A 15,286-nucleotide genomic window follows, 5' to 3' on the forward strand; every position below is an offset into this window, starting at 1 on the left:
CTACAATGACTAAAACTGCCACCAGTTACAAGTGACTTAATAAAACTGCCACAGGTTGTAGTTACTTACTACAATACCGGTGTCATAACTACATTGACTACAACTACAATGACGACTATATCTACAGCTCATGCGCTTGGCGGCGTGCGACGTGTTCCCCGGCAGCGACGCACACGCGCACGTGGAGGGCGCGCGCAAGCAGCCCGCGCTCGAGCGACACACGTACCACGCCATGGCGTTCCTGTCCAGGGCGTATAACTTACACCCAGACTAGACTAGTAACTAACTACCTACAGAAGTTTACTAAAGCATGGTCGCTAAGCACAGCGAAAAACGGGCATTACTCATTTTTTTTGTCTCTGTCACACGCGCACAGAAATAGTGCCCTCACGTTCGCAAAGTAACCTAAAAGGCCGCCGCGCCGGCGGCAGATATTGCGATTGGTTGTAGAACCATAGGTCAACGTTCGATTTTCTCTGTGATTGCCGACCGGCCTTTGTGATTAAAACTGCCATAACTACAGTAACGATGTCAATAACTACAACTACAATGACTATATTGTCTCATTTAGTTAGTACCTACGGTGACTACTATGTGAATGTGACCCATATTACTACTACTTTGGCTCCCAATACTACGACCGGCACTACTACAATGACAAATACTAAAGTGATACCTACTACAACGACAAAATCTGCCATTGCTACAGTTACAGTGTCATGTCAATAGCTACATTGATGAAAACTACAATAACTACAACTACAATGGCTAAATTGACACAGATAATGCGCTTGGCGGCGTGCGACGTGTTCCCCGGCAGCGACGCGCACGCGCACGTGGAGGGCGCGCGCAAGCAGCCCGCGCTCGAGCGACACACGTACCACGCCATGGCCTTCCTGTCCAGGGCGTATAACTTCCAGTGGAGCAGGTGAGCAGAGGGCTAGTGCAGTCTCCGCGACGTACAAATTCACGTTTAGGTAATGACTTGCTTTTTCTTGAGCGTTGAAAAACTAGCACTAAGGTCAGGAGTCATGACCCAGGGCTCAGGGGAACACACATAGTCGTAGGGTATAAGTAGTAAGCCGAAAACGGGTGACTCAAGAGGTCATTCTGAACAATTTTTGTTAGGTACAGTTTATGATTATCCATAGAAACGTTGTTGGTCACGTTAGTTTTTGCTACAAGGACTTGATTTTTTTTCATGAATTTAAAAATGTCTTCAAACAAAGATGTTAAGAATGAGCTCCTGAAGTCCCCCCTTTCATGGACAATGCTTTATAAACAGGATACATTGTCCAACGTTAGCGAATGTCGTTGATTTTCGTTATAGTCGTTGTAGTTGAGTTGTTGTAGTCAATGTAGTAATAGTCATTGTATGCGTGAATAGCATATCACTTGAACTAAGCTTGAGTTACAATAGCATTTAAGTTACGACGCTACCCGTATTTAGAAAAAAAGTCGCTTGGAATGACTATACTATACTATACTATTCTATAAGGTCAACCGGGGCCATTGCGCCACAATACTTTGACTTTCATATTCATTTGAACAAAACAAACAGACTATACGTCCTATAAAGCTATAACTTGTGATACATATTAGGAAATTTTATCTAGTTTCATATGTTGATGCAATTTTGTAGAATTTTAAATATCTTCTACGTGTAAACGACGTTTCTACAAAAAATGGGATTTTTAGGCGCAATAACCCCTAGTGGGGCTAATGCCTCTTTCACTAGTTTTGTGTGCTTGGAAGAGTTTTTTACAAGTTTAAGTAGATATAATGTATAGATTTACTATTAACGTAGCTAATTATTAGCTTGTAAACTAAATACTGCGCTTAGTTAAGGAGAATTAGTTGATCAAAAATTTTCGGGGCTATGGCGCCTACACACCCTAATTTCTTGTAGTGGCATTTACCCCATCCAAGATTCCAGGGGTGCTCAACATTTTATTTATGAATAGTTTATTGGACTTAAAAAAGTATAAATACTTACATGACAAATACAAATATAGTATGTAAGTATACATTTTTAGAGTCTGACGGAATTTAAATCATTAAAAAACTATTTAAAGTTTTAAAAACAAGTGGGATCATTCAGTTAATATGACTATTTTTTTATTTATTATATGATTATTTTCTATATACCGTGTTAACAACCTTATAATGTCGACACCAAATGACGCAAATTTTTTAAAACATTTAGTTTAATTCATATTCAAATTATTTACGTTTAGTTGGATTACCAATCTAAGAATGTTAATTCTGATACGCTGTTAAATGTTCTTCAATATTGCAGAAGGCGACATTAACCTAGTATTTTTCGTTTAGGAGTAATTTGGTGCTAATGTCTCTGGAACTTTTTCATTGCTCGTGAGTGTATAAAATACATTTATCATAACATAAAATGTTTAGAACCTCTGGAAATGGGGCTATTGCGCCGCAATAGAGGCAATAACCCCATCAGCCCAGGGGCATTTACCCCAAAAAAAAAGCTCAACCTATACATTTTTAATTGCATATTGTGTCCGAATCTTACGTTATTTCAATCAAATAATCAAAACAATATGTTTATTTATTTATTTATTTATTTAAGAATACATTAAATACATTTAGGTTACAAATGAATAGTGCGTCAGAAACCTGTTAGGGTTTATATGCGCACTATGGTTCCTCGACTGAAATATATACATAAATATAGTGCTACAATCAATAGGTAGGTACAATTAATTTCAATTTTATCTTGCGAACAAAAATTACTAGACATAAAAAGCTTATTACTATTACGTGGGTACATGCAAAATCTTTATTTCTCTGGTCATTGCGAGGTGAGCAAAGCATTGGTATGCGTACAGTTGCTATCTATCTTTTATTATACAATAAAGGCTCACAAAGAGATATGATAAAAGTAACTCAACAAGTTAACCAAGATACAGGATGATACATTTTTAGCATGTAAAACAATGTTTAATCTTGTATGATATGTATGTTTAATGTTTTATTGATGAGAAAAAAGTTTTTTTTAAAGTTTCTTTTAAGTTCATGTTGTTAATGCCATTTCTTATATCAGTTGGAATTTGATTAATTAATTTTGGTATTAAATATTTTGTTTTTTTTTTGTTGTGCGTTTCCCGTAGAAGTTCGTAATTGGTGGCAATGTAAAGCAACAAAACAATAACAGTATTTACAGTTAGGAAACATAGATTCTTTTAAACAAACACACATTAGGAACGATTCAAAAAAACGTGTCAGGAAACCGGAGGTGGCCAAAAGAGGTGAAAAAATTAAAATGGCAAATTATTTAAGAAAATTGCTTCGGATACGACATCTATTGGTCAGTGGTAAAAGTTTGAGTTCCAAAGATAGATAGCAGATGACTCCAGTAGTTCTAAAGTATGAGGTTCAGAAGATAAATGGATTCGAGGCATTAGCCCCGTAGGCGACTTGGCCCCGGTTGACCTTACCTACTATTCTCTGTGGGGGTGTCAGTACCTGCACCTGGCTCTCTCGAATGGAACCTTTGTGCATATCCCCAAGGTCTAAACTGCCTTCCTAAGCTTGGACCATTTCCCACCACGCTGGTCCACTGCGGGTTGGTGGGTTCACATACCTAGATGTGCTAAATCTAGATATGCAGGTTTCCTCACGATGTTTTCCTTCACCGTAAGAGCGATGGTATACATTGTACTTAAATTCAGAAAAGAACTCATTGGTACATGTCAGCGCCGGGATTCGAACCCGCATCTCTGGCGTGAGAAGCGGGCGCTTACCCGACTGAGCTACCACCGCTCTTTGGAATGACTATTTGTATCACCTCCTACCGTGGCTACGTTAACTTGTTATAGGCATAATGCTTTTCGTGTTCCTTTCAGATGGAACGTGGGCGCCGGTAGCCGAAACATTGTGATGCAAATCAGAGAAGCCGTGGATAAAAAGCGACAGGTAAATTACTTGATAACTAAGTATATCATCATGAACCAACAATCCTTCACTGCTGGGCATAGTTATTCCTTCCACTCACTATATCTGCCTACCTAAAGCGGTGTTTTACATTATTTTCAGGGGAAATTCCAATTAATAAACGTGAGCACTCAACGGGCCACGCTCCTGAAGTGTACTGAAGTGTCCACGGAATATTCAGCTGAACCAATACTGGGCATGCAGGTTAGTATCATGATCTTCGCGTGTAGGTGACACATAGGTACTTAGAGCTGGCCGCACCACTGTGGTGGTCAGATTAGCTGTCAGTTAACTACTGACTGCCCAGGATTCGCCACACTTATACTTACAGAGTAGTCGAAAAGAGGTCAATCGCTACTCCTATCGTCGACGAACGACGACCGAATGGTGTAACTAGTGGTTAGTGACCCTGAGCTGAAGGTCAAAGTCAAAGTCAAATATTTTTATTCATCGTAACAATATAAAATTTTCTGATGAACGTCAATTTTTACAAACTACTCTCCGTTCGGATAAGGGGGGGCTCTTTCTGTCTAAGGAGAAGAACGGAGGCAAGAAACTCCTGAGCCATCTTTTCAAAACCGCGCTCCCAGGTTCGATACCCGGCTGGGGCTGATATTTGTTTAATAAAAACAGATATTTATACTCGGGTCTTGGGTGTTGATATTTTATAAACAATATGTAGGTATTTGTGGTAGATATATCAGCTGTCCGACACCCATATCACAGGTTCTGAGTTTAGTGGTTGGATGGCCGTGTCTGGGATGCTAAGACATAGCCTATGTGGGGACATCCCAGACACGGCTATAATAAATAGATACCTATGTGACATAGGTATTTATTTATTTATTTTTCCCTGATTTTCCAGGTGGCCCATCAATTTCACTAACTTTCCCTGACCACCTAGAGCTTCCCTGACTTTCTAGATAGTTAACACCCTGTAATAAAGACTTCTCCGTTGCCCTCAGTTCCACCCGGACCTGTTCACGTTCAACATGTCGTACGGGTCGTCGGACGCGCGCAGACACACATACAACATGAAGTACAAGCTCGTGGAAACCGTCTTTGAGCTGCTGCAGGAGGTTAAACTGTGCAGTTTCTCATAGACGACGGTCTAAGGGCTCCCGCACACGGGCCACCGGCCGCAACCACAAAACGCCGCCACTGGCATATTTCCTCTAATTTTCATACATTTTATATGAACTCGCCGCACACGGTTGACGCCGGTGGCGGCCACACGCTTCAAATCGTTCCCATACAAAAGCTTCTCATGGCGGCGTTTGTGGCTGTGGCCGGTGGCCCGTGTGCGGCGACACTAACTGCCAGTTTCTATAACTCTATCTATCTATAACTGGTAGTTACTTTCATACGATTTTGACAGATTGTTACTTTTGATTATGTCAAAATCGTATGAAAGTAACTACCAGTTATCGATAGATAGAGTTATTGAAACTGGCAGTTTGCAAGGGGTTTTCAGAATGGTGGAATTACAATGAATGTACCTACATCAAAATTAGTTTAAGTTATTACTTTTTTGTGGCATATTTTTTCAGTGGTCGGTACTTACGAATTCAAGTTAATGTTGATTAATGATTTTTTGTCAAAGCAGTATTTTTTGTATTTGTAAAATTTACGATTAAGATTAAAGAAAGTGTCGAGTCTGAAATAAGTTTTTTTTTTACCTTCAAACTTAATCTCAGAGACAAAGTTAAATAAAAGTAAGATCTAAAGACTGAAATAAAATTTTATTAAAATGCCATACCATAATAAATAACAATAGGTAAATAGAATTAATATTCGAAACAACATCCCTAAATTATTAAATTAATTATACAGGTGTTGCAAAAAGGGTTAAATGTAAGTTTCGGCTTAGTATACCCTTTTTGCAACACCCTGTATTAGTGTTTACCTAGAGATTATTATCCAGTTGTACTTTTTGTTTCGTTTAAGTATCTAGATAACAAAGGCCTAGTTTCACTATACTCTCTTAGATCATTAACACCCCTGTTACGTTGTAAGAGTCATATAAAATAAAATTATAAGTACGCCATGTCCATCTTAAATTCTTGACAGATGTGTCAAAAGTCAACAACTAACTAATCCCTTGGTATGATGCCTACCCTGCAAGGGAGTACATTAGTACAAGGCGTGAGTGTGTGTGTGTGTGTGTATGATGTAGCAGTGGTGTTAATGGACCATTAACACCACTGACAGAGTAGACAGAGTATGGTGAAACTAGGCCAAGTTTCACTGAAGTACATAATTATTTACCACTATCCAACAATATAAGGGTGATTCTCAGATGACGCGATTTAGGTATGTCCAAGCCATAAAATACATGAAATTGATAGTTTTATACCAGGATGTATTTTTTTTTCAATAATGTATCTTGTGACCGTTTTTATACATTAGTAATGTAATGCATAAATTTATAAAGAAAGCGACAATGATTTTTAAAAACTCAATATCATAAGTTCTTTGGCGCGTCCTTCACTTGATTTTATTTTTAGGTCAAGAAAAACTCACTTTTTAAAGTAAAATAAGCTTATGATTTATATGTTATCATTATAACAGATACTTATGGTAATTGTAAATTAGGTTTCTATTCACTCTTAGGTTTAGTTTTCAAAAATATAACGCATTCAATTTTGTCCGAGAAAAAAAACTAACTTCTTTGGCGTAACGATACCGTCTTCCTACTCTGCGCTTAAACGATCACCGGACATAATCACCATGCGTCCCTCACCCTTCAGTCCCCCACTATCTTCAACCAGGAGTAGAGGAGCGTAAGTTTACGGAGTATGACGAAAAAATTTTTTTTTTGCGCCATAACGGGTTTTGGTCAGGGAAGTGCCTAATTTCTTCGATTGTTACTTTCATGCTATTATTTGTTTTTGTTGCATACATATTTTTGTCCACGTATGTCTATTCAAACAGTATGCACGTGTCAATAAGAGGTTCCAATTGTACATCAGCTTTCTGCAAAAATAAATTTTAAGTGATGATTTCTAATTTCGTTGGCAATAATTTCTTTGGATTTCTTTGGCATTCTGCGCCAACGAAATTAGTTTTGATACAAAGAAATTAGTATTGAGTATGAAACACCATTAATAACGCTAACTTTATGCATTCAATGTCTATTATGGTTAATTCTCTCATCATCATCATCAGCCAATAATCATCCACTGGACATAGGCCTCTCCCAATAAGCGCCACAGCACTCGGTTCTCGGCCTTCCTCATCCAACTACTACCGGCTACCCGCCTAAGGTCGTCAGTCCAGCGGGCAGGAGGGTGTCCCACGCTGCGGTTGCCTGTTCGTGTTACCCCAACGGTTATCGGTTCTTCGGCAGATTTGACCAGCCCACTGCCACTTCTGGTTGCATATTTTGACAGCTATGTTGGTAACCTTAGTCCTCTGACGGATAACCTCATTTCTGATACGATCCATCAGAGAAACCCCAAGCATAACTAGAGAGTTATGCTTGGGATTTCTATGGAGTGCCATAGCACGCTGAGCGACTTTAAATCGGTGGACCAGTCCTACCGTCAGTGTCCACGTCTCAGCACCATACGTCATCACTAGCAGGACGCACTGGTTGAAGACTTTTGTCTTCGGGCTCTGAGGAATGGACGAGGAGAATATGTGACGAAGTTTCCCGAATGCAGCCCAACCCAGTTGGATGCGCCTTGCAGCCTCCTTGTCCAAGTTGCTTCTGCCAAGCCGAATAGTCTGCCCGAGGTAGACGTATTCATGCACAACTTCGATTGTTGCCTCACCAACGACGACCGGCTCCGGTTTCATGTGAGCATTGTACATGACTTTCGTCTTGTTCTAGTTCATACCGAGGCCTACATGTCGGGAAGCAGCATTTAGGCCACTTAGCATCCAGCTAAGTTCCTGCAGAGATTCTGCCATAATAACGATGTCGTCCGCGAAGCGGAGATGTGACATGTACTCGCCATTTATACATATGCCATGTCCTTTCCAGTCCAACGTCTTAAAGACATCCAGTGAATTGGTGAACAGTTTCGGAGATATCACATCCCCCTGTCTCACTCCACGTTTCAGTTGGATAGGTCTTGTCTTGTGGTCCTGTACTTGGACAGTCATAGTAGCGGCATTATTCAGACACCTCAACACCTCGATATAGCGCCAGTCGATTTGGCATCTCTGCAAGGATTCCAAATCTGCTTAGGTCTCGATGTAGTCGAAGGCTTTTTCATAGTCCACAAAGGCTAGATATAGAGGCTGATTATACTCTTCGGTCTTCTGTACAATCTACCTTACTGTGTGCATGTGGTCTATTGTACTAAAGCCTTTTTGAAACCCAGCCTGCTCCGGGTGCTGAAACTCGTCTAACTATTGGGAAAGACCATTCGTGATAACCCTTGAGACCAGCTTGTATACATGGCTTAAAAGCGAAATCGGTCTATAGTTCTTCAGAAGGGTTTGGTCACCCTTCTGAAGAACTGTAGTCCTCTCTAGAAGCTGGTGTTTACAGCTCCAATTTGGTGCAGTGTGGGACGAAGGGTCGCTTCACCAGACATCTCCTCTCCAGCTCGAAGTTGATATTCAGAGTGCCTCGGAGAAGTCGGTGATCACTCCCAGTTTTAAACCTATTGATCACTGGGACATATCTGAAAATGTGCAGCTTGTTAGTCATAATGAAGTCTTTTTCGTTTTTCGTCCTACCATCGCATCGGGGCTTTCCCATGTCCACTTCCTTTGGGGCCGATTCTTAAAGAAAGAATTCATCAGAAAGAAAGCCCCTCCCTTTCGAGGAAGTCTACAAGCATTTGCCCTCTCTGGTTTCTGCTACCAAAGCCATGATGTCCTACCCTCGATTCGTCGCATTCTTGTACTCCCACTTTGGCGTTGAAGTCCCCCATCACAACGGTGTATTGGGTCCTAGCAGTACACGTGATGCCCTAGAGATATCCTCGTATACTGCTTCGACTTCTGTGTCAGAGTGTGCCGAGGTTGGTGCATATAACTGTACGACCTTCAAGGAATACCTCTCGGTTAGTTTAAGTACTAGGTACGCTACCCGATTTGACACACTGCTGATCTCCACTACTTTGTTGACAAGGGTCTTGTTGACGAGGAATCCTACGCCACCTTGGGACAGTTGGTCGCCCTCCTGATGGTAGAACATGTGGCCGGACTCCAGGGACATCGTGTCCTCGTCCTTTATACACTTTTTTATACCGGTGACGCTGCTGCCCATCGCCGGCCTATGGGATTTAGAGTAGCTGTTTTTGGATGGTTATACTGCCATCATCCGGTCCTCGTCTGTTATTTAGCAGAGTGCACCACGGGCAGGTGAGGTTGGCAATTGGTTCATTCGGATGTTTAGAACCCTTGCACCCTTACGTGATCAAAACAAATAAAGATATGCGTGATTTTTAGTTTTGTTGTGTATTATTTGCAATCTACGTAACTAATTAATTTCTTTAAAACAATTTCTAATTTCTTTGTTCTTAAAACTAACTTCTTTGGGACCTTTTATAATTCCTTTGGTGTGTTTTCTAATTTCATTGGTGCCAATCTAATTTCATTGGCCCAAAATTGTTTAAAATCGCTGTAACTTTGAATCGGCTCGATAGATTTCAGGGCCAATAAGAGATAACTAAAGAGGTCTAAAGACTCTACAATATGTAGGGTATAATATTCAAACAACATGAAAAAAAAATGCGCCAAAGAAATTATGCTTTTGGAGCCATTTTTTGAGAATCACCCATAACCCATTAAAAACTAATACAACAATAAGTAAGGAAACTTTAAACGTTATCACGTCTCAATAAAGGTTACAGTCAAGCGAAGACTCCAAAAAAAATTGAGTACTTACGGAACTCGGGTTTCGAAGCCCGCCTGGGGAAAAGATTCGTGCGTCTGCTACCGCGGCATGGCCTCACTATCGAAGAAGATAAACTTTTCTTCTTAAACACATCGCTGGGTTTGTCGCGAATCGCTCTGATATACTTCCGTTTATCTACGTCGATAATGATGCCATGCCGCGGGAATTGGTTTTTGTTTATAATATTTTTGCGGCCTCTATACGGGTTTGTTATCGACGCCGATAAAATCGTTTAGTGTGCGTTCCGCCAATCACAGCTCCGTATTTATGGCGAATCGAGATATATCGATGACGTTTATCTACGTGGATGACGAATCCGTGCAGCGACTGCTTTTAATTTGACTCTATACTATAAAAACTATATCACAGTTTAGACCTTTCACCCATAACTTGTTTCCAAAATAACATTCTATTTAGTTCTGGGTTGTCCACTAAGGTCAGTTCGTTAGATATATTCAACATTTTCCTATTTTCTTTGGTATACGGCTGCCATTCTAGTTCTTGCGAGGACCACGATGGTTTTCTGAAAAGAAAAAGTTCGTAATTTTTTTAAATAATACACCCTGTAAGCTTGTATTGTTAAGTTACAGTATGTGAGAAACAGTATAAAAACCTGTTATTTTATTAAGGAACCGACTATTATTAAAGGCAAATGTAAGAATAGCAAATAGCTTTAAAATAGCTGAAAGCCAGCGCTGTGGCTTTTGTGTACAACACATGCTGAGTTTGTGACTTTTTAACGCTTTGGACAGCATCCTTTTATGTCTTTCTGTGTTAAGTATTTATTGTATTGTTTCCTGCAGGTATATGATGTTATTGTAAGTGTATCAAATAAATGTTTCTTTCTTAAAAAAAACCCTACGAAACTTACCCAGTCTTCATGAAATTGTACCACGCTTCCGTCAAAAAGGCGACCATTTTCTTATCCTCATTGGTACTTTCGTCATACTTGTTCTTCCGATAAAATTGATACTGCAGGATATCCCCATGGCAAGCGCCTTTCACTCCCAAACTTTTCATAACCCTAGTATTCATATTGCCAGCGTAATTAAATCTGTATACATATAAATCTTTAATGTGCTTTGCCATTATTTCTAAACCAATAAAGATATCTCTTACAAAATAAGCGTCAGACACGAAGTCTAAATATTCTTTCTTTGTGCTATCGTCAACTGGTTTGCTATTAAAATAGAACTTGTGTAAAGCAGATACAATTTTCTTTTCTCTGTTACTGCCATCTTCTATAAAAAGGTAACGCGGTAGAAAGAAGTTTAAATCATCTCGATACATGATATTGCCATCTTGGTCTCTTTGCAGGAATAAGGCTCCTTCGTAACAGGAGTACCCGCATAAAATTGGCACTTTCTTCATTCTGTTTCCTTTCAAACTAATGTACGGATACTCTTCGAAAAATCTTTCGACTCCATCGAATTTCTTCTCGACTACAGGTAAGAAGAAGGCGTCTATCGTAGGCTTCTCCATCTCAGCGGCACACACGGCAAGGCATAGGTCTTCTGACGATGCTGTCATCAAGGTATCAAGGATATCTTTTGCTTCTGTAACTTCGCTTCCCAGTTGCGAAGTTGCAAACTTGGCTCGGTCTATGACATTCTCCTCAACCATAAAGAGATCAGAAACGCAAATGCCCGATTCGAAAATCACTTTGTGGAACAATCCATCCGTCATTTTGGACGTCAAAAAGCTCGTCACAGTACCAGCGCCAGCGCTTTCACCAAACACTGTAATATTCCCTGGATCACCGTTAAACCTGCTAATGTTATCTTTAACCCATCGTAAGGCCATCACAGTGTCTTTCAACCCAGCATTGCCCGGAACTTCCTTAGTATGTAAGGAGAGGAAGCCAAAAATGTGCAACCGGTAGTTGGTAGTAACCACTACCATGTCTTTCGACAACCAGTAATCCGGTCTATAATAGTCCGCGTATCCTAAGACGTATCTTCCGCCGTGTACGTAGAAGAGTACGGGTAGTTTGTTTATCTCATGTTGTGGGAGGTTTGGGGTGTAAATATTGAGGTACAAGCAGTCTTCAGAGCCTTCCATTTTGGAGGGTTTTAGGGGGTTTATTTGTGCGCATCGGTTGCCGGGTTTGGTCGCGTCTCGGATGCCAGTCCAGGGTTCTACTGGTTGAGGGTCCTGGTGAAAAATACACATATTTAGTATGGGTAAGAATAGTTATCAAGTTAGGTACTATAACGTATATCATATTAGATAAAGAAATACTATGACTATGGTCTCCCACTTATGTAAGACGGAGTTTTGATAAATAATTGATAGGCCTATGATTTGAATGAGATAGACCGCGACAGCATGTGTCCTTTGGTCGTTTTTCGTCAGTATATAGACCCCCCAGGTGCATCGCAAAAATACATCAGGTTGCAATTTTTCTTTACGATACCAGTCCATTTAGTTAGGTACACACGGCAACGTCAAATGGTTGGCAGAGCACACTAACGTAGTGTATGTGTGCACACTAACGTGGTCTATATGTGCATAAAAGCGGTTTACACACCAGTAACAAACCGCACACACACACACAAACCGCGCACAAACGAGTTTGCGCGTAGGCAAACGCCCGAACACCAGCTGTGACATAAACATATCAACCGGTCGTGTAATTTAAAAAGTTAGTTATAAAATTGACTTGAAGCAAAATTTCACTATGTGTGTCTATACACTTCGTAGCTCATTGGTAGAATGTTAGACTTATGAAACATAGGTCGCGAGTTCGAGTCCTCTTTTGGCTATTTTTATTTTACTTAATTATTTTATTTTACCATTTTATTATTGATGTTTATTATGATTTAAAACTGCAAATTGAAAATTTGCCTTAATAATATAAACTAGAACTATGTTTTATAACGAAAAACAACAAAAACGTAACATCCTTAAAGTTTAAAAAATTTGGTAATTTTAACGCTTAGTAACTTGTTTCATTGACTTTCTGTGTTGCTTTTATTCGTATATTCTACAATACTATTATTAACCATCTTGAAAGATAAATTAAATCTATTAAAAAAACAAAAAAGGAATATTTAAGGTTCAACGGGATTTGAACCACCGTCCCGATTTAAGTCAGTCTTGTATCATACCAACTGAGCCATTTAAACTGTTACAATGCCCGGCAAAATTTTGCTTCATATCATAAAAACAATGAATCATTGTCACTGGCACAATTACATGCTTACAATATCCGTGTGTTGGTGCCGAGAACTAAATAATTACGTTGACGTCGACGTCGCCGACACACACACACATACACCACCTTAGTGTGCCCTGCCAACCATTTGACGTTGCCGTGTGTACTTGAAAGCTACATTCTAAATTTTTATAGGTGACCACACATGACCAACTTTTTGTAAGACAGATAAATGTTTCTACATTGGGCTAGCATGGATTTCCCCTATACAAATACAATATGCTTACCCGGAATCGCAACGGTCCTACAGGAGGTTTCGCATATGGAATGCCTTCAAAGCTGTAGTATTGTCTGCCATTATGCGTGCTTGTTGCTTTGCCCTGCAGAATCCCTTGTTCTACTTTTACTTGACAGGAAGCCATAGTGTTTCTGAAAATAAGTTAAGTTAAGATAAACCATGTGGCGTCGCACTGTCGTTCAGGAGGCATCTTGGGATGAGCTGGCACAAAGTCGAAGGCGTGGCACAGGACCGGTCAGAGTGGAAATCTACACTTCGAGCCCTATGTCCCTGATTAGGGATCCCAGGACCTGATGATCATGATGATGATGATGAAGATTAAGTTTGTGAACAAATACCAAATGCATTAAAAGAGGTTTTCTGAACTATGTATAATAGTTTTTTGTAGGTACTTATCATGACTATTGTATGTAAATGTTTTATAGTTTTTTTAGAGTGTGGGTATGTAATTAAATTAGTGATCACAATAGTACATTAATTGTCTTGAAGTGCCTAGTTATTCAAGTAACTTCCATTTGATTATTTTGGAACTCATCATACTATGTTATAATTTTAAAGAAGAATGTTATAAGTTTTATTGATGAAAATTATAATCTAGAGATTGCTGTTATGAATAGACAGACTGCAGGAATCATTGCATGCAACCCACCAAATAATAGATTGTCACAAATGCAATTAAGTGTATATTGAATGCAACACATCCAATGTGTATAATTCCATAAGGACAATGACATATCCTGTATATGTCATTGTCCTTATGGAATTATACACATTGGATGTGTTGCATTCAATATACACTTAATGTGTATAATTCCATAAGGACAATGACATATACAGGATGTTGCAAAAAGGCTATACTAAGCCGAAAGGGGGTGACTCATGGGGTCATTCTGAACAACTTTTGTTCTACAAGTTTTGGAAATTAGCCAAAAACCTTTACCCTTTTTGCAAACCCCTGTATATGGGCAACCTGAAAAATATGGAAAAATAACAGTGTGGCGCAAAACACAAAATTGCCAGATAGTGATAGCAGTGTGTAACGTGAAATGTAACATTACGTGTAATTTAATGTCAACAGTGTAGACGGCATGCAAACTCAACCAAACGGGCACTGCGCGCGCTTTTGTGTTCACGGGAAAAACTGACAGCCAATGGATCAACCGCGAGCGTTACATGTAATGCTTGTTGTGACGTCCACATGTAGAATTTGTGTTACATTACACAGTAAATTACATTACACGTTACACTCATCTGGACCCGGCTTAAGTTTCTAGAAATTTGGGAGTCATGAGCTATGCTATGGATTTTGCTTTGCCCTCTTCTGTACCACCAGCGTACCTTAGGACAACAACATCATCAGCCCTTGAGGGATATAGATCACCCATTGTTGGGTGGCCAGACCTCTTTTTATGTACACCAAGTTTTCCTGTGCAGCTCTTGTCCACAGTATTTTCATATTTATGATTAAATTGACGCTTTCAGCATGAGTTTTATTAAACACTAGCTGTTCCCGTGAGCTTCGCTTCGCCTTAAAAAGTTTTCCCGTGGGAATTCCGGGATAAAAAGTAGCCTATGTTCTTTCTCAGGGTCTAGGCCATATGTATACCAAATTTCAGTCAAATCCGTTCAGTAGTTTTGGCGTGAAAGAGTAACAGACAGACAGGCACAGTTACTTTCGCATTAATAATATTAGTTAGGATAAGTATTTAGGTACTTACCTACTGACTTAGCGAATTACAACAGTCAACTGGTCCTTACAGATTGAAATGCAAATGTATCCGGAATGTTGTGTGAAAAGATTTATATCTCTATTGAACTTTGCCTCACATTTTTATTAAATTTTGCATAAAATTTTATTTATTGCCTTCCCACCATAACAAAACAACCTTTGATTTTTAGTTCTGTCTCTTTCGTTCTTATAGTTATGGCAGCAACGCTCTTGATTCCGTCTCTCCTGTCTCTCTCTTTCATAACACACGATGACTTGACAGTAATGTTTCAGTCCACGCAATTT

General features: G+C 39.6%; 2 protein-coding genes across 2 annotated transcripts in view; one reads left to right on the plus strand and one right to left on the minus strand.

Moving 5' to 3' along the window:
* The window catches only part of LOC105387865 (dynein axonemal intermediate chain 7), a 38,794-nt gene extending 33,200 nt beyond the window's left edge, over positions 1 to 5,594 (plus strand). The window contains exons 21-24 of the mRNA XM_048631992.1: positions 783 to 928; positions 3,873 to 3,942; positions 4,063 to 4,164; positions 4,926 to 5,594. Of these exons, the coding sequence (XP_048487949.1) occupies positions 783 to 928; positions 3,873 to 3,942; positions 4,063 to 4,164; positions 4,926 to 5,063 (456 nt within the window). The 3' untranslated portion in view covers positions 5,064 to 5,594. The remainder of the gene's footprint in view (positions 1 to 782; positions 929 to 3,872; positions 3,943 to 4,062; positions 4,165 to 4,925) is intronic.
* Positions 5,595 to 9,803: 4,209 nt separating this feature from the next.
* LOC105387863 (esterase E4) lies at positions 9,804 to 15,206 on the minus strand. Its single transcript, XM_011558653.3, has 4 exons — positions 14,991 to 15,206; positions 13,262 to 13,403; positions 10,689 to 11,971; positions 9,804 to 10,340 (listed from the first exon to the last, which is right to left on the minus strand). The coding sequence occupies exons 2-4, from the start codon at positions 13,394 to 13,396 to the stop codon at positions 10,181 to 10,183; spliced, it is 1,578 nt and encodes a 525-aa protein (XP_011556955.3). The 5' UTR covers positions 13,397 to 13,403; positions 14,991 to 15,206; the 3' UTR covers positions 9,804 to 10,180.
* Positions 15,207 to 15,286: the final 80 nt, after the last annotated feature.

This window comes from Plutella xylostella, chromosome 30, assembly GCF_932276165.1.
Source record: "Plutella xylostella chromosome 30, ilPluXylo3.1, whole genome shotgun sequence".
Lineage (NCBI taxonomy): Eukaryota > Metazoa > Arthropoda > Insecta > Lepidoptera > Plutellidae > Plutella > Plutella xylostella.

Bases quoted from the DNA above. Each gene is read 5' to 3' on its own strand.
- LOC105387863 (XM_011558653.3), bottom strand. From the start codon at position 13,396: ATGGCTTCCTGTCAAGTAAAAGTAGAACAAGGGATTCTGCAGGGCAAA. The intron at 11,972-13,261 runs GTAAGCATATTG...ATTTTTCACCAG, and splicing joins TAGGACCGTTGCGATTCCGG to GACCCTCAACCAGTAGAACC. The intron at 10,341-10,688 runs GTAAGTTTCGTA...TTTTCTTTTCAG, and splicing joins TACAATTTCATGAAGACTGG to AAAACCATCGTGGTCCTCGC.